Source organism: Cynara cardunculus, assembly GCF_001531365.2.
Source record: "Cynara cardunculus var. scolymus isolate 2C chromosome LG 1, CcrdV1, whole genome shotgun sequence".
Lineage (NCBI taxonomy): Eukaryota > Viridiplantae > Streptophyta > Magnoliopsida > Asterales > Asteraceae > Cynara > Cynara cardunculus.
This window is the reverse complement of record NC_037528.1, coordinates 3247095-3267055: the sequence shown is the minus strand read 5'-3', so window position 1 is coordinate 3267055 and position 19961 is coordinate 3247095. Positions and strand designations below refer to the sequence as shown.

At 36.7% G+C, this 19961-nt stretch overlaps 1 protein-coding gene across 6 annotated transcripts; it reads right to left on the bottom strand.

The window, feature by feature from the left end:
- Nucleotides 1-294: 294 nt before the first annotated feature.
- LOC112509026 (clathrin heavy chain 1-like) lies at nt 295-13233 on the bottom strand. 6 transcript variants are annotated; one of them, XM_025113894.1, is made up of 31 exons: nt 12950-13233; nt 12145-12349; nt 11537-11625; nt 11378-11456; nt 11220-11289; nt 10997-11054; nt 10098-10196; nt 9875-9983; nt 9420-9499; nt 9112-9339; nt 8964-9029; nt 7298-7414; nt 6967-7164; nt 6765-6881; nt 6559-6618; nt 6363-6449; nt 6110-6193; nt 5894-6028; nt 5752-5814; nt 5500-5604; nt 5266-5378; nt 4916-5168; nt 4692-4828; nt 4332-4610; nt 3243-4245; nt 2643-3128; nt 2206-2376; nt 1930-2115; nt 1236-1358; nt 1022-1132; nt 295-927 (listed from the first exon to the last, which is right to left on the bottom strand). In XM_025113894.1, exons 1-31 carry the CDS (start codon nt 12992-12994, stop codon nt 769-771), a joined length of 5115 nt encoding a protein of 1704 aa, XP_024969662.1. In that variant the 5' UTR covers nt 12995-13233; the 3' UTR covers nt 295-768. The 6 variants fall into 6 exon arrangements, with proteins under 6 accessions (XP_024969662.1, XP_024969692.1, XP_024969678.1 ...); XM_025113924.1 differs by lacking the exon at nt 10997-11054 and having other exon boundaries at nt 11162-11289; XM_025113910.1 differs by lacking the exons at nt 11220-11289; nt 11378-11456; nt 11537-11625; nt 12145-12349; nt 12950-13233 and having other exon boundaries at nt 9112-9257; nt 9329-9339; nt 10997-11124.
- Between the last annotated feature and the right edge of the window lie 6728 nt (nt 13234-19961).

The window sequence follows — 19961 nt, the reverse complement described above, 5'->3', positions numbered from 1 at the left end:
AGATACCATTACACGATTTACACAAATGACATAGTAAATGACGCTTACCAATAATCTTGGCCAAAAATCTTGCACGATAAGATAAGTGAGGTGTAGACTCTTACCCAGTACACACTTATGGGGTTTAATGCTCCGCTTCATAGATTGCTAATTCAACCATCATTGGGTCTACTGAGGATTTTCAAACTAACTCAAACACCCCCGATTACAATTTACAACAACAAAAAATGTGAAAAGTAGCATAGTCCAGCGAGAGGCTAAAGACGGTGTAGAGAATTGAAGGCAAATTTCAACTACAAAAATCAAAAGAATATACTACAATTCAAAAATAAAATTGAGAATGCGAGTACAAGACCAAACGCGAGTCTCAAAAGAAAAATACAAGCCAAAAATAAAATGATAAGAAGTTGCATGATCCATCCCTCCTACCGATCCCTTCTTCTGGTACATAATACATAATTATACTCCATCATCTTGCCTGCCCTCCTACCCACCTGCAAAAAATGACTCGACTACCCAAAAATATTACAAGAAAAACATATCCACACCTAAAAAGTAGAAACACACTTGTCATTATTCTCAGCTTTATCCCCCACCGAAAACAAGCAAATTCTCAGCTTTATCCCCCACCCAAAACAAGCAAATTCTCATTTGACTAGGGGGCCAATTAAACAGTTCCCAAAAACTGGCCGACCGGGAACCATGTCAAATTTCCTCTCTCACCATTGACCAACAACCAACCACCGCTATTCACCCATTGCCCAAGTATCAGTAAGAGCTCATTCCCGGCATTCCAAATGGGGGCATCGGTGGCATCCCCATTCCACCCATAGGAGGTGGTGGTGGAGGAGCAAATCCTCCACCCATTCCTCCACCCATACCTGGTGGTGCAGGTAGTGCAAGAGGTAGCAGTTGAGCATACATGTTCTGCAAATTAACCGAAGCACAACTGTCAATGTAGCTGCTTTAAATAAAAGAATATATTATTTAATAAGCATAAGAATGAAACAAAGAAATATACCTGCTGCTTAATTACATCCTGCACTTCATTCTCCTTGGCCTTATTTTCCTTGATTGCTTCTATCTTGTCCTTGACTAGTTCATCAACTTTGCCGGTATATTCACGGATAAACTGAAGGAAATCAAATTAAAGGATTGGAGTTGATGTCTGATCAAGCTAAGTTCCATTTGCCAAGTATGAAGAAGAAGAAAGAAAAAGAATGTGGTAAATTTACCTGGAGCAGATATGGGAAGGCAAAATCAATCATATTGTTCAACCAGGCGAGCTCAAGAGCAACGTCTGGACGAATTAGATCATAACAAACGAATAGACAGGAAGCAAAGCATTCCTTCTTTCCCTGCATAACCAAGAACACAGTGATTTTACCAAAGTGATTTCATTCAAAAACATCAAACCCAGTATATGCTGCACTTCTAATTTAGTCTAACAATAAATCAAACAAAACCAAGAAATTTTGATCAACATTAAACAACAGTAATAATTTATAAATTGATAGCCAAACCAACAACAAACCCAGTATATCTCATCCAGAGGCAGGGTCTGGTGGGGCTTATCTACACTAGCCTTAACTCTGTCCCAAGAAAAAGAGAGGCTATTTCCAAGAAGATAACAAATTTTCCAAGTAACTATTACTCTTTTGGAATGGATGATCATACAAAAAGCCTATTTTTGGAGGGGAAAAAATGTATGTTGGTACAACACCACAATGGCCCATTAGAGAGTATAACAGAAAAAATCATTGTTAAGCTTTTCAATTAGATATGAAGAGAGATCTTTTCTTTTTCTTTCAACAATTTAACTCGGAATATGTTGAAGGTATAGCCTCCCTTAGATTACGTATTCAACAGGATTTTAATTGTCATTTGATGTAATGGTAGTATCGATATCTGGTAATAATAAATTTGTACCTGCTCGATGAAATAAACAAGCAACTCTTCTGCTAGCTCACGGTCCCCGGATTGTGATGCAGTCTCCATGGCGTCTTTGTAAACCTTGTCTTTCTTAGACAATGCAATAGACTGCTTCCACCTACCTGCCTTCTTGTAAATATATGCAGCAACACGCCTCATCTCAAGAAGCTCGTGTTTCTCAATCTGCAAGGACATTAACGATGCATCAAATCATAATCGACTCAATTGGAAACAAGCCCTCTCCGCCCACAAAGTTTATGCGATTGAACACACCTTCTGTGCAAGGCCAATCTGGTCAAAGTTATCATGCAAATCAATGGATTCGCGCAACCGGTCATAGTCTTCCTCCTCAACGTATATTTCATTCAATGCCTCATTTACAGCAGATACATTGTTGCTCTGAACTGCAACCATATATGGTTTCACAAGAGGAAGTTGGCCCGCCTGTGATTTGTAAAGTCAGTCACAGTAACAAAAAAACCTACACTATACATGGTTAAGATGATGCGCAAAAATCTATTAAAAACATTACGGTACTTGATCCTAACTTTATTATACGTGTAAAAATTGTTGGAAGATGATAAAAGTCTTCCAAGGACATTGAGAACATCATTAATATAAGGGTTTTTGGGAAGTTAAAATCAGGTGTGATGGTCACACTTGTTTTTCACTCTATAAAGAAATTAAAGTTCTTCATAGGATGCACAAACCTTTCGCATAATGTCCACTACACGTGTATGGTCAACACGCAGTGCAAGGACATTGAGAACATCATTAATAAGATCAGGGTGCTCTTGTAAGTAGAAGTGGACAGCCTTGTAATAGAGCTCCACATTTGCCACTTTAACTACAATATCTTTAAACTGCATATGATCCCAAGCCTCGGGAGAATGATTCATGACAGTCGTGGCAGCATTATCAAACTCGTCATATTGAATATATAAATAGGTTAGTTCCTTCCAGTGCTGTTGTTCATCACAAGCTCGGATTAGCTTTGGAATGTTAAGACGGGTTGAGAAGAGTTTAATATGCTCCATCAGCTTCTCATAACGGTATCTGGCATAAAGGACACCCAACTCAGTAAAGATGCCCATATGAGCACGTTCCAACCCTAGACCACTCTCCATAAGAGAAATGAGCTCATTGAAGCATCCTCTATTTTGGTAGTACTCGCTGACCTCTTCCAGATCATCCACCTACAAATATGAGAACGAGCATCATTCGCCAATTTAAAAATAAACCACCATAGATATTAAGCCAATAAATAACATTTTTAATCCAATAGACACCAAAAGATTACAAAATGTTACCTGCACAATAATATTCAGCCCACATATCTGTGCCAAGCGGAACTCCTCAGCATCGACACAAGCAAAGCAAACTTCTTTCCATGTCTTTGCGCTATTTGCCTTACGAGCAGCATCAACCGCACCTTGAAACTGTTGCAGCCTAACAAGTGTGACCGCCAGCTTCGCCCAGTTCGATATGAAAGCATATATTATTTTTGCAGCTTCATACAAGGCTTCATCAAACAAGCGATCACCAACATTATGAAGATTAGCTACATTTGGCATGAGTATGAACTCCTCAATGTCACTTAATCTGTCGATTTTTGCATACGCATAGATAAGCTCACTGTCCACTTTGGGCTCCTTGGTCTTCTGCCTAACCATCAGTAAATATTTCACTAAATCGTGATAACATTCTGTATCCTCAGCAGCACGAATAACATCCAAGAATTGAGTGGCATCATCAGCACGAATAAACGACTCTATTGCATCACTCACTAGTCCCTCCCTGAGCTGAGCTTTAGCCACCTGACTCCATACAGCATCTTCCTCAACACGGTATGCAAACTCCACAGCCCGTGGAATACTTTGAATGTTATCCAACAATACATTGACTGCTTGAACATTTAAGTTGAACTTCTTGAATATAGCAAATGCCTCTTCATATAATTGTGCTTCTACAGCAACCTCTCCAACAGCAGGTCCATCAAAGTTGTCTAATCTATTGACGTAGTCCATAACTCGTGAAGGATCAGCCTTAATGGCAGTTAAGATAAGAAGGTTTTGTAGATTGAAATTCCCACTAAAAGCAGAGTTTTGAAGGACAATTTTTTCAAGAAGCTCAATTAGTTCATGGGGAAGATCAGCAGTCATAAAAGCCTTAACAGCAGCAGAAACCTGCTCTGGGCTCTTGCTTTCAGGCAAAGCAGTAGATACAACTTGATCAATGAGTTGCCTTCTGTACTCATTCTCGGGGTTAAGAACCTTCTCCCAAAGATCCCCATCCATCCTCTCCACAACATATCTAAAACAAACTTAATTATATCAGTTAACAAATCTTCAAACAATATTAGCCAATTCATATGTGATGAGCAAGAACAAATTGAGTACCTGGCTTGCAACTTAAACAGAGAATTCTTGCTTGTTACATTGATAAGTTCATCATCACATTGCCCTCTGCGGTATGCAACAACAGCAAGTGTGGGATCCCGCTTCTCACAATACTTCCCAACAACACGTGAATCGTAATATGGGTTGGTGGTGAGGAAGTGCTCGGGATTGTTGTTGCTATCAATGATAATTTTACCCAAAGCATTGTGCACATGGACATCTTGGCTTCCTTCACTCACAAGATGCTCCAAAAATTGAGTAAGCAACCGAAGTCGATTCCTGAAAAAACACAAGCAAATGATATAGGGATGCAAATTAAGAGAATGAGCATAAACCACAATTAAGCAAGGCTAAACAAACCTCTTTTCACACTCGTCCACAAGAGGCTCGACTGGAAGCAGAGAACGAACAGATAAAATCAAACCTTTAATGAAGTCCTCAGGGCACTCATCATCTAGAAGCTGTCCTACAACTAAAGGTGCATTCCCTGGGTTGACCTATACAGATGCAACATAGGCACTCACATACAGTAGCTTTTGCAAACACCTATAAATGAACAATAAGAAAATTGCCATAAGCCACACCTTCTGAACATAACCTTCGATATACCGCAGCATGTTGTTGGTATAGAGGTAGTGAGTGAGATCAGGGACAAAGCCAAAGCGATCACACACATTGATTAAAGGCCTTGCATCAGGAAGCTTGGCTTCCATTAGAAAATTCTTGGCTTTCTCAGCATCATAGAAATTTGATTCTCTCGTTACACGCTCAACCTCCTTAATTTGCCCTGTCTTGGCAGCTGCCTCAATGTACTTAAAGTGGATGTCAGGATCCTCACTGCAATATCGAGCACAGGTCAGTGTGGATACACAACACAAGACATCAACAAAGTAGAAGTTATGTATTTCAATATTTCCTTATTTAACCAGATTACCTGGAGCTCAAATACGATCCCAGAAAGAAGTAAAGGCCTTCATAAGATTTAAATTGCTCAAATAGTTTAATGCATGATTCAACACCGAGCTGCTCGCAGTATTCTTTGGCAACCTACAAGCACAAATCACATTTAGTCATATTGGGAAAAGACAATTCACACAGAATGAACCAACTTCTGCTTCACCTGGTTTGACCAAATACTAAAAGTTCATATTGAATAACATGACATTACCTGCACTATTATCTGAAGGTTTCCTCTCAAATTGACCAGTAAAAGATCTTTCATGCACTCCAGTGCCCATTCCTGAGATAGTGTCCCAAAAACTTCTACGAGAGACTGAAAACAGAAGAGAATCAGAGCTATGTTTTAAGTTAAAATCCCATATCAGGTATATAGACAAACCTGATATGTTTTAAGTAAACCAAATACTAAAAGTTCATATCAGGTATGTTTTAAGTAAACCAAGTCCAGTAATAGACAAACCTGCGGCTCAATTGCATGAGTATTCACAATGACACGTTTGATATCAGGTAATTCACTGTAGTGCTGCAGCAGAATATAGAAGTTTCGGTCATGCAAGTGACAGCTTCCGAAAAAACAGACAAGTTTTGGGAGATTAGCCAACCTGAAGAGCTCGGACATAAAGACCTGCTTTCTCACAGAGTTGAGCAATACGAGGCCGGTCATAGTGGCTGAACATGCCATTTGCTAATATGGCATCAGCAACATTAGGAAATGTTACTAAGTTGATTTCAAGAACCTGCATAACATTAAAAATTTATGAAATCATAGCTATCTTAGGTAACAACATAGTAGTTTATTAGCATCAGTGAAATGCAACCTTGGTTTGCAAGTGAGCATGTTCTGGCAAATCAGGCTTAAGGACATCCAAGAGGAAGGCTGTTGCCTCACGTATCAAGTTCCTCTGAACAGATGAAAGAAAAGAAAGCATTGGAAATTGGTTAAATTATAGGATCCATTCAGTTGCATGTTTCCAGAGACGCCGAGATCAGAAAAGTAGTCACACTATAAGCAGAAGTATATTATTAACGCTAGAGATTTTTTTATGAGAACATATTAATTGATGATCAAACCTGAAGGAAAAGATCTGTTATTGTGTTGTAATCAACAGGACAACCTCCCTCCATTTGGGCCATCATCAAGGCAAAATTAACAGCTCCCTGAAGAACACAAAACAAAGTTACCAATCCTACTTCCATGCACATAAAATCGTGCCCCACATATTGATATATTTATCTCTGGCAACTGCTTAAACTACAAAATTAGTACCTGTGGATCTGATCGAAGAATTGTTTGCAGAAGGAACAAATAATCAGGTTCATATCCAACCTGCACCAATTCAGGTGTTATTTTACGAGGACATGTGACAAAGTAATATTGAAAATCCGTTTGAAAGAAAAGCAGGCAAACTGTTCGACTATAGCTGTACTGTAACACTAACGCCTAGGAATTACTTTGGTGAAAGTTTGACCTACCTGCTTGGAGTAGATCAAAATTTTGTCGAACTCTCTTCGCTCGGCAAAAGCAGCAACAACTTTTGGAGTTGCTCTCGCTTTGATGTAAATTTTTAATGCAAGATCATTATCCACAGTCTACAAGTAAATAAGGAAACCAAATTTAGATGAAGATAAACTGTAGACAGCACAAGACCAAAAAAGCTTTAACACGTTTTTCAACCTTCACAAGGTCTCCAAGTTCCTCACTACATTCCAACTTGTCTTCAGCCAACCAATTCTCCAAAAGATTCTTCTTGTTCTGATTGACAACTAGGCGAGATAGTTCTAACGATTCAAATGCGTTTAGTTTTCCTTTAGTTAGAAGCGTCCCAAAATACTGCAATAATGGTGGTGTCTGGCCAGCTTGTACAGGTACACTCTGCAATGAAATATACAGAGGTAAATAAAGTTTAAACAAGTATAAAAAATTTGATTAGAGAATATATCTTTTGGAGATGACAACCAGACTTGGTCTGTTTCCATGACATTATTGCACTTAATGAAGTATATACCTGAAATTTTGCAACTGTATCTGGTGTACGGAGAATGCCTTGAGGAGATTCTGCAGCAAGCTCGGCAGCCTCCTTATACTTTGTTTGGACAAATAATTCTTGAAAACGTTGTACAACCTGAGATAAGATGATACATAAATTGGTCATCAGAACACATCATTACGAATTTTCACTAATGACAAAAATAGCAAGTACCACTCAGGCTCTGTAGAGCTTTAGTCTCTTCTGGTGTTAAAGCCGATCATCCCCAATGAACTTGGTAACAAATAAAGGTCTTACACTTCCATAGTTCCATACAGAACTTTGTCTTGCTTAACCAAACAAACTGAATGTTTCCGTGATATAGGTGATTAATTGATCTACCAAGTCCCAACTAAAAGCAACTAATAACTATGCATCTCAAAGATTACAGATCCAGCTGGGCAGTTGATATTCTTGGAAGAAACTGAAGATACTTTAGGGTCAAGTGAGAGGTTTAGGGTATGTGCCTCTAAAAATCCCCCAGCCTAACATAAATTCAAAAGATCTTACATACCTCACTGCTACAAGTCTAAACCTTCATAGACACAACCACTCTTCCTCCACAAGCCCATTAGTTCAACAATGAATCTTGTAAACTTCATACCGGGTTCTTGAATCTCTTTTATGCATAATTCATCATCAAAAATATTTTAGCAAAAAAAACATATCTACGAGAACAACTCTAGCATGAGATTCATCATTGGCAGAAACCCAAACTTCACTCTCAGGGACATACTGAAAGAAATTGTTGTATTCTCATCTATTTCTACTGAAACACCCTATGCATGAGTTTAAAATAAAATTAAATGGTTTCTGATTGTCATATTAGCTTCCAAAACCTAAAACAACTTCATCATATTATTCTATTTACCAAATATAGCATGTTTTTCCTTAAAAGATATTAAAGCAACTAAGAAAACCAGCACACTATGATCCAGAACTTATAATATTAATACTGCAGATGCAATTTTGCCACAGATTTGAAGCGTCTAAATCCATGTTCTCAACCAAATTCCAGCAGGCAGAGTGACAATTTTATATATACTGTTTCTTTATTTCGCAATCCTTGTTTCCATAGAATGGAACCATGAAGGTGAATATGATCCAAAAAAAATTCCTTTCCCAGAAAAGGTGAATATGATCCCATCTGAACTTCTACCATAGGACATAATTATCATTCTAAATGTACATCTAAGATAGAAGTTGAGCATGATCTTTTAAGGATGACATATGATGTTAATATCCCAAGAATAAGACAAAATTGCATGGGGAGCAGCATGAAGGAAGAAATAATTTGTACAATCAGGGAGCTAATGCTTTTGGTTTTCGACTTTGGAGGGGCATGCTCACTTCAAATTCTGATGCCAAATCTACTCATCACTATGCAATATAAGACCAGTCTAGTTCTACTTAGTCATACAAAAGCCAGAAAGCTTTAATGTTGCATACAGCTAGAAGCTGAAAAGGTTTAACTTAAAATCAAGTGAACAGCTACAAAATCACAATTTTACATGTACTACAAACTACTTGCTGAACTTTATAAGCATGGTACCATTATGCCAATATATTTTCTTACTCTACTTCAGAAAACTGATGCACACATAACAAGATTCTCAAAAGACCAAGAAAAAGAAAAGAAATTTACCAAATTCTCTGCACCAGGTAGGTTTCCTCTTTTTGCAAGATTGACAGCAAGCTCCAGGTTGTTTAACTGCACTAACATGTCATGTTAGGATTCCAAGATAAGAAGAATTTGCATGTCAATCATTGATGAAACAACTTCAGAAACTTACTTGTCCACTAACAAAAGGCACAATTGTTGATTCATTTACAGTGGCAAGTAAGACTTGACCACGTCTATTGACAGCATAAAAGCCCCCAATTGATGAAGCTTCAGAGGTCAGAAAAATTGGATCTGGGCTAATTCTGTTCCTATAAACTGCAGTAGCTGTTTCAAGGTCATATACAAATAGAAGCCCCAGCTTGGTGATCACATAGATCAAACCATACTTGTGAGATATCTGCAAAGTCAACAATAATATGTTTCAGAGAATCTTTGAACAAGAAAAAGTTCCATAAACATGAATGGCAGACGAAGTACCTGCATGGCAACTGGAAAATCATCTGCAAAATCCGGAGGGAAGAAGAGGTCTGCTTGTTTCTTGGTAAAAGAGGGCTTCCCTGCATTATATTTACAAAAAAGAATCTACAAGCATTAGACGTAGACATGTAGTATATAAGAAGAAACACAATAAAGAGAAACCATTTAGTTCATAAATATTGTCTCAACAGCTATACAAATTCTGAAAGTAGATGTAAACGGCTTTCAACAGGCACCAAAACTAACCGATACATCTTATAAAAATATATACATATAGACCAGAGCCAAACCATAGACGTGCACATATACAGAGAAACAAAAATCCATCACGCCTTTGTATTTCAAAAACATTGTTTCTTCTTTTTAAGAGAAAAGAATCAGATTAGCAGAAAACAAGCATATGCCAATGAAAAGCAATAATCAAAGGTTTAAAATACAACTATGAAGAATAAGACCTGGCTGGGCACCAAGCTCAATGACATGCAACTTTGATGTAACTTGTCCAGCATTGGAGCTTTTGGTTGCAAAAGAAATAAGAATAGAAGGATTTTCATTGCCAGGAACCTGTTTAAAATGTAAATATATGCAATCATATTTTATGCAACTAGCTCAAAGAAGAAAATAAATAGAAAGAAATTATCTGCTTTTCAGTTATAGTATTAAAGAAAGTATGTGTACCTTGAAAGAGGCAAATGATGCTGCATGTGCTTCAAGAGCTTGACTCCGCTGCTGATCAACAGAAAAAAGTTGCATATTTCCTTTGACCAACTGTGGTCTCTGTGAACAACAAAAAATGGGTTAAAAATTATTTAAATTTAAAAAACTGCACCTCATGTGAAGAAAAAATTGTAGAAGTTTGTGTTAGTTACCTAACTAGGTGAAACTTTTTTCAAATAACATTTCAAAAGTCCATCTAGATTTCACCATCATTTCCCACTAATGTGCACATACATAATCGTAATCAGACAGGAAAACAAGAACTGGCATAAAACAAAGCTACAAAAAACCAGACCATGGACAGCTCTTCCTAATTCATTCTATACTACCATCCATTCCCTTCAGGACCCCGTACAAGCAATCACCTAAATATTTGCATGCACCTACTGGCAAATGCATCCTACTTGCAATCAAATACAACACACCAACACCCTTAACTCGATTGCAATGAAATAGCTTCGTAGAAATTCCACTTCAAGGATCATATTACATTTGCAGACTCTCTGAAACACCCTTAACTACAGCAAGCCATGCATAGCAAAGTTGTCTCTGACGAAAGAGCATAGGAAAGATTCAATTATTTCATATCAGCTTATCACTAGAAGTGGAGCAACGACAGATGGTGTGTCCTGGTTGTGACAGGTTGACAACGAATTAGGCTCAATGCACAGCAGAACAAGAGGCCGTAAATACCAGAACAAAAACAGATAATAATCTAACGATCACTCAGCCAAAATAAAAGTAAAGTCAGGTTTGGTGTTTAGATGGCATAAGATATTATAAGCAACTGTTAAAAATAGAATGATCATAAAAAGGAACATGTTATATGTTCACATTCTACTAATGACGTAACAACAAACCTCTGGTGAGCCAGGGGCAATTCCAATCAACACCAACCATTTCTCAGATGGATCACATTTGTAATTAATAATCTGATTGTTTGATAAATTGGCTGTTGAAGATTAAATTATCATAAAAGGGAACATGTTATATGTTCACATTCTATTAATGAAGTAACAACAAACCTCTGGTGAGCCAGGGGCAATTCCAATCAACACCAACCATTTCTCAGATGGATCGCACTTATAATTAATAATCTGATTGTTTGATAAATTGGCTGTTCTATCAAACATCTTCACAGGCACAGAATCACCTGTGCAGAAAAGATTGAACACTGAGTTCAGAAAATATGATCTTAATTTTACATGCCATAAGATTAAGACACAAAGAATGCAATGCACCTTCAATTGACCAATGATATACTGATGTCTGGGTTACCATGCCCAACATCTTAGGAGTAACCCACTTCCAGAAGACAACCTGAAGAAGGAAATGAGATAAGGCCAAATAAATTTTGGCAGACACAACTCGTAAAATTATAAGTTACAAAAAGTTGTCACCTGCTCAGGCATCTGATGAGACTTCATTTTGGCTTTCATCTCAATATTAAATATCTGTAAGTGATCCTGAGTAGTCCCAGGGAGTTGAGCTTCAAGAAAATTACACGATCAATTAGCAGAAAAAGATAAAACTGACCTTGTTATTTTTTTAAAATCGTTGCTACAATTTTCAGGGATTTATTGCCAAAACATGCTGAAGTATTATAAATGAAGCTCATGTCCAAACGAGAGTAGAGATATCAGAAAACTATAGAATCTGGTACATTTAGAGTTGTTTAACACTATGCCTTACAGTTCTCACGTACTGCATTCTTTGGTCCCTTTAAGCATAGATTCACAAATACTTGTTTTGAAAACAATGCCAGGGAAATAGGGCATGAACATGTAGTAATGTGTTACGGGTATGCAAGTATACTAATGCATTACGGTGCTCCAGCATATCATTCAAATACCTAACACTAGTTCTACCATCAGTATGAAAAGAACCACAAAAGCAATGAGCACTGTAGATGTGTTTATTGTATTTCAAAATTCTCAATTCAGTGATGCCACTAAGTTCAACATGGTTCAAACCATATCCACAGATTTACAAACTTAATAAGTAGTACCTTTTAAAGCCAGGATCCTGGAAATGGGATTCATAAGAGCTGAATCAGCAGTGATTGGCCTCCTCAATGGCTGCATTGGCATGCTCATATCAATAATCACCACACTGTTCTGAGGAGACGTTTCACGAACACATATAAACTTATCTGACTCCATTGTAACATTGGTAAATGTAATGAACTGCGGATTGATCCCTATGCTTGGCAACTGCAACAACAAAACACAATTGAAACAAAAAAAATAATCAAACCATGCACAATAGGTCACGAATCACGATAAACTTCGCTTGAGAAGCAGATTCATCATGCCCCACAGATCTAGACATCTATTAAACATGCATCAAAATGAAGTACGCTTCCTAATGCAAATCTATCAGCACCCTTGTTGGTCCTTCCTATACCATTAATTTAAAAATTAGTGGAGTGCAAAGGCTAGCAACAGTTATTCCATCAGGCTAACCCTAAACAAACACAAAGGGCCGTTAAATCAAGAAAATCGCCTATATTAAGTTAGGTTTCCAAAATATCATAGTGTCAAATATATTCTAGCATGAGATATTTAAGTTTTAGATAAAGATAGTACCGTTAATCTAACAAATCTAAGCAATACGATGGTCAAGAAGTTCAAGAATTCGTTTACGTCATTTCAAGTATCCTAACCGCCGTCTCAAGAATCCTCAAAATAAGTACGCATGGTTGCGACAACAAGAATTGTGTAATTCAAGCTATGTTTGGCATAATATAAGTGTGAATCTGTCAATACAAGTGTATATGATAAACCTAGGTTTTTTTGTAGAGATTTACATACCGTGAGTGCCTCTTTCATAGTGATCGGAGCGTTAGCGGCCGCCATGGTGGTGGCGAGATTGATCAAAACAACGAATGATCAGATGTACTTTTGATCTCCGATATGTTCCAAGTAGATTGAATCGCCGACTGATAAACTTGAGACCACCCGGAGACACAAAACCGTCGATAATCCCTCGTGAACGAGAGATCTCGAGAGATATAATGGGGAAAGTACGTAGTCGTGTTCTGGGATGCAGAAGCTTAAAATCCAAATGAAAAAGAGAGATCTAATCTGAGAGGGGGCGAGACAGAGAGAGTGAAGCCTGAAGAGGCCTTTGGTGGATCTAAATTAAAATTGTATATCAGTTGTTCCCATTTTTTATCTCAAAATATTACAAAAATTGCTCCAACTATGATTGAATTACAAAATCACCCCTAAACGGCTATTTTGGCAAATTTGGGCAATCATTATACGATGTGTGATTACGGGGTTTTTAAGTGTTTGGGATAGTGGCGGAAAACAAGTTTTCCAATCATATGGGTCGGATATGATATATTATATATTTTCAAAAATATATTATATATTTTCAAAAATATATTATATATTTTCAAAAACATATTATATATTTTCAAAAATATAATATATAAGATTAAAACATAGTAAAACTCTAAAACTAGATGTCAAATATGAAAATGTCAAACATCGCTAATCAAAGTGGAACATGTCGATCTTTCGCGACCTTTAAATCCTCCACAATTTCCTTGGGCGTTTTTGTGTTGTAGTGCATTGTACTCACGTATATGTAAAAAATCCAAAGAAACACTCTATAATAAAACCCTCTTTATTAACAAATATCAAAACAATTGACATTTGCTCTTTATGAGACTCATCATGTGCTTCGTCAACAAGTAAACAAAACTTTCAACCACAACTTTCCTCACAAATCATTTGTCTTACCTTATTTTATATAAGATTCAAATTTTCTTTTTAAATAAACAATGATGTATATGATGCATATCTGGGAGCACGACAAAATAATTTTTTAAGCTCGGTGCTAAACTCACTAAGTGCCTCCAACATTTCAAGAAAATTCCCCTATTAATAGAATCCAACTTTTCATTGTGGCCTCTAAATGCAACCGCTTAAAAGACTCATTGACTCAAGTAATCGCGTTTTAAACCCATTCAAAATATCAAAAAGTTTCAAACAAATTTGAACCTAATCATAATCAAACAATAGCATCTTAAAACTTGAATAGAAACATAAAATGTATAAAACCCTTTGATTTAGGGGTTGTAATCGGAATATTTGATGAAGATGAAGTTAAGATCACATGGATTCCACTTGCATTCGGATTTAGTTCTTCATTTTGCTCTTCCGTGGAGATTGGAGACTGTAGAGGATGAGACCGCGAGAGGCTGGAGCTTGATAATCGAATCACTTGAGAGGGGTCAACATGGGGAGGGAGGATAGATCAACAGGTCTGTAATTTCAATAATGAAGGTTGGAGATTGTAATTTTGTTCATAAGTTGCTCGCATAAGTCTGTCAATCGATATGGGCATGTGGCCATGAAGAATCAACAACTTTAGACTTTTGTGGACTATGGACTTTAGTTTTTAGGGATTAAGAAATTTGCGCCGGATTAAAAGCTTAGTGGACTCCAGTGGGGGCCAAATAAAAAAATGGAATTAACAACGAAAAGCCAATATACATTATATATATAGGCGGAGGTTCAAACCAGAACACCTCCATTTTGCGAAAACGTGAAAATACTCTTATCACATGTGATAGTAGCGTGAGGAGACCTTGTGATGTACGGACGACGTGTTCTACGATTTAAGTCGCGCCAAAGGTTGTTTGCGTCTATGATTTAGCATCACATGTGATGGTCTTGATAGATTATATATTATATCAACAACACCCTTATCACATGTGATAATACTTGTGAGAGGATTAGTGGTGTAAGGGCGACTTGGCCCGCAACCAATATCGCATCGGAAATCGTCCGTGTCTCTTATTTAGTATCACATGTATATCATATGTGATGAAAATAGTATCACATGTGATTATCTATATAAAAAGAATGTTCTCACGTTCTCGTAAAATGAAAATGTTATCGTTTGAACAATTATATATATATATATATATATATATACACACTTAATGAATAAAAAAACCCATGGGTCATGGCCCCTAAATGCCTACATGGCCTTCTGCCCCTATTGGGGAGCTGAGTGTGAATGGAAATGGGTGTTTTGTGTGGTATGATACAAGATCATTTTCAATGTATTTTTTTTTTTTAAATATAATTTGTATTAAAATGAAGAAAGTAGAATAAATAGTATGAAAATCTATACATTTAAAGAACTCTATAATCATTTCCAAAAATGATTATATGAAGAGAAAAATATATTCTTTCTACCGATGAAAATACTTGAAATTAGATGTATAGCAAAGATAAATAATATATTGTGAGATATATTAGATATTTTAATAATGTAATTCATATTGTGATCTCCGAAACGGAGAATCTGTTGAAAATGAATATAAACCTTCTTTAGATATTTTACTTTTGATTCTTAATTTTGAAGAATCTACTGAATATGCTCTAATGATTATTCTTGAGAAAATTGTAGACATGAGTGTATGTATGTACAAAACAGACCGATCTTAACCCGAAATAATCTAACTTGAAGCTACTCGATACCTAATAAAGTTATAAAATCTTAAAATCATGTCTATTAGGCTGAAATTGGGTTATGTTCATTATAACCCAACCTAACTCGATGAACCCAATATCTCTTGTATATGTCATACACATCTTATATATTATATGCATATATCACTATAAATGTTTGTATCAATGCCTTTGATCTACATAGTTGAGACGGGATCAACTCTTTCGGTTAGTGTATCACAATTTTCCTACGTAATTTAAATCCCTGCTTGCAAATATCTCCAACTTTCTTATTGGTACCGGTCTAGTGTTCCATTTGTTTTTCGTGTAGCATAAATTGTCAATTAACTTAAAGTAGTGAATAATGGTTGTTTAAAATATGTTGTTGCAGTGCTACTATTATGTCACAAACCAACCAATACAACACACGTTGGTAATATTATCACATCAAGAACCAGTCCTACTTTCAAGATTACTTATCCTCTACCCTGTACCACCTCATGCTGAGAGTCCAAATATTTTGTTGCATCATTTTCAGTCAAACAAACGTATTCTTTAATACGACCCTACAAGTTCACATACTCGTTGACAACATCTCCATGTGACACGTGTCGTTGGCATATAATAAGAACTTACAACTATGATCATTCTCGTTTTCATTTCCAACATCTCCATTCCATTTTTGATTCCCATTCTCTAATATGAACCAAACACTAAGGATGATGATTTGTCCCGATCCGGTGGGGAACCCAACTCACCCAACCCGATGAGAGACGGGGATTCCCCGCTAAAACGGGTCCCGGAGCCGGGGATCCCCATTAAACTCAAACTGGGTCGGGGCCGGAGATTCCCGGTAGACTATCCCGTTGCCATTAGGGATGGTGATTTGCCCCGACCCGGTGGGGAACCCGGTTCACCCGACCCGAACGGGGACGGGGATTCCCCGCTAAAACGGGTCTCGGGGCCGGGGCCGGGGATCCCCGGTAGACTCAAACCGGGGACGGGGCCGGGGACGGGGAATGTTACTCGAAACGGGGCCGGGGTCGGGGCCGGGGATCCCCGGTATAATCAAACTAAAGCATACTTTTTATCGGGTTTTGACCGGGGATTGACCGGGGTTTACCGGGTTTTGACCGGGGAAATCTAGAATTTGACCGGGGACGAGATGGTAATCCCCGTACCCGCCGGGGACCGGGGCCGGGGCCGGGGGACGGTATTACAAACCGGGGCCGGGGCCGGGGATTACAATCCCCGCCCCATCCCCGCCCCGTTGCCATGCCTAGTTGCCATGCCTACCAAGCACCTCTAAATTTATAAGGAATTTGATTCAATGTTACATTGAAATCATACTTTCTTATTAAAATGTTGACCTTGATTGTAACATATACAATACCACCAAAACAATCAAACTCAAGTTAAGCACCTGACACTTCTCAAACATCAAAAAAGTAGAAGGGTCTTTTTTGCCTTTTTTCTGTTTTAAATGGTTGAAAAATGCAAATAGCTAAAACTAAGAGGGCTTTTTATTAACGTTTGTTAAACTTTTTGTCTTATAACAACCATTAAAAATGATGTTTTGATAGTGGGAAATGGCGTGGTGCGTTCTACATGCTCAAGCCATTGATGGTGTTGTTGATTGGATCACGTGGAGTTCTTGCATTGCTGCTATGGATGAGCCATGGCTCGTAGTTCACCAGCCACATATTTGAAATTTCAAAATTTATGTCCTCTTATTTGAATAAATTACAAAAATAATCCCTCCACTATTTTACAGCTTGTATTATTGGGTACAAGATTTTAAGTCTTGCTTTCCTGTCTTGAAGTTAAAATATTGTCAAAATGTAAAAAGTAAGGGGTTGTTTATTTACCCCTTAATAGTTCCATTAAGAGACAACATCTGAATTGGTAAGAGGTGAATCTTGTTTGGCAAAAAAAATATGTCTCTTAATAATTCTAAAACCTTCTGAATGATTTTGTATCATGGATATCCCTTAACTATTAAGAGCCCTAATTTCATTGTACACAATTACTAGACAATTATATTTCAGTTTACACTATATCATGAGAGTTTCTTAATCATTCTGACCACTTAATCATTCTACACCAAACCATTCAACAATTGTCAAACATCCCTTAAAAACAAAATAATTGTAAGGATAATGTGTCAAAAAGAACAAAATGCAATAAAAACAAACTCTAAAGTCCAAGAGGATAGCAGATGTAATCAATCATTTTTAACCATCTTTATTGACTTTTTTGTTGGGGGCAAGTGCCCCCAAAGCCTATTGCCTTAGATCCGTCCATGCGTGCATGGTTGGATTAGAGTGGGTAGGGACATGCACAATGATGCACCTGTGTATCAGATACATTTTGTATACTCTGGGTTGCTTAATAAATCTCGATATTCACCCAGTTATGCGAGTCAATTAATCACAGGACGATCACATGTTTTTGCAAGTAACCCGGGGTCACCATATTTGAACCTCCGTAACCAGAAGACTTTTTTTATTCCTTATTGAATTCAAACCTGGGATCTTCAAGCACTTTTGACTGATTAAGCCTAAGTTTAAACCAATTGGGTACCACATCGTTTTTGTTTATTTTATTAATTGGAAATGCAATCAAAAGGATTGAAACATAAAAATGTTATCAGATGCAATATCAACATAAATTACATAAAAAATGAAGATTCGAAAGAATAATCGAACCTGATAGATGTTATCCTATGAGTATAATTACAAGGAAATAAATTTGTCTATTAATGATATATAAACCATAGTAGAAACGGACCAAAATCGATTATTAATTTCAGTTTACTATCTTTTTTATTTCGTAAGAATTCATCAAAGACCTGAGCATTGGGCACTTGGGCTGGTCCTTAAGTGGTCCTTGGGTAAAAGGTTGTGCCCAATTTGGTCCTTTAGGCGAGTGTGTCATGTCATGTCTTAACAAATCTATTTATATAAATTAACTGAAATTTAATTAAAACGACGTTATGATAAAAGAAACTCCATACTTTGTATTACTTTAATTTGATAATTTCACAAATTTGAATCTAAAAAAAACAAAATCTTTTGTTCCGTACTTGATGTTATATAGTTTGATATTCGGTTTTGTTGAAATGATTGAGAAGATATGAAGACATGATGTAAATGACACACATGCCATCCACTTGATACTTGTTATTCCCACCGGCTATCTTTCCAATTAGAAGGGGGACATTGATTATATGTATTATAATTGTTGAGATCTAGATTACCAAATTTAGCTTCGTACCATATCAAAATGGTATTGGAATCGTATGATGTAAAAGCTTATTTGATATTCATCACACGACAATGGAGGAACTAATGGAATTACATCCTAAAGATAAGGAAAATATATATCGACACTACAAAGTAATAAAAAGAGGAAAATATGCACGAGTGATTGACAATGACGAAATCGTGAGCTTTATAAATAGATAACCGAGTGGTCCAAACACTTATTTCATTCAAAAATCTTTTTATCGTAAGATATTAAAGCTTTAATAGGTTTCTCTTAATAGTCCAAAACTCTTCTGAAGAGATTGTTTGTGGTTTTTTAGATGGATAGATTATACGAAATAAATTTAGTTTGATTACACTTTTGATCAACAATAAATTGAATAGAATATATATGATTTGAATGGACATTTATAATTATTTATAATCTAATTAATAATTAGTTTTATTGAATATTATTATCGAACTTTAACTTAACTATTCACGTTATATTTTATGTTTCAACGAGGGAAAAAAATGTTAATTTGCCAAAAGAGAACAAATTATATTTGATAAAAAATAAGATGGATGTTGCAGCAGTCAATGGCAGGGAAACGTGATGCCCAAAATAAGGAGTCAAAAGCATGAAAACCATATTTTAGAATAGAGTGGGCAGGCAGGCACCGTCCGGTTGACCATGTGACACATATAAAATGAATTTACGAGCGCCTGCTTTTGGACTTGGAAGCAGTTTTTGCATGTTCCCCGGCGAATAGACTTGCAGAATCCATACAAAACCAAATCTATATATAATTCATCTATTAAGCCTCAGTTATTTGACCCACCAAAATTAATGAATATTAATAAGTTGACCAAAATATCAAACCAGTGCTAACACTTCTACATATTGCTAAAGGTTCAAATTCGAAGAGGAATAAAAATCCCTTTGTGAACATGGAGATTTAAATGCGATGAGTCCGGACTATCTACAAAGCAAGTAGTCGTTTTGAGATTAGTCGGCTGGCATAGCGGGTTGGATATTGAGGTTAATAAAAAAAGAAGTATACATTGAAATTTGCATTTTCATTGAGAAATAAAATTACATAATA

Excerpts from the sequence above, each read along its gene's own strand:
- LOC112509026 (XM_025113924.1), bottom strand. The coding sequence starts at position 12,994 with ATGGCGGCCGCTAACGCTCCGATCACTATGAAAGAGGCACTCACG. Across the intron at positions 9,500-9,874 it reads TGAGCTTGGTGCCCAGCCAG|GGAAGCCCTCTTTTACCAAG; the intron begins GTCTTATTCTTC and ends AATATAATGCAG. Across the intron at positions 6,619-6,764 it reads TTTTGATCTACTCCAAGCAG|GTTGGATATGAACCTGATTA; the intron begins GTAGGTCAAACT and ends GAATTGGTGCAG.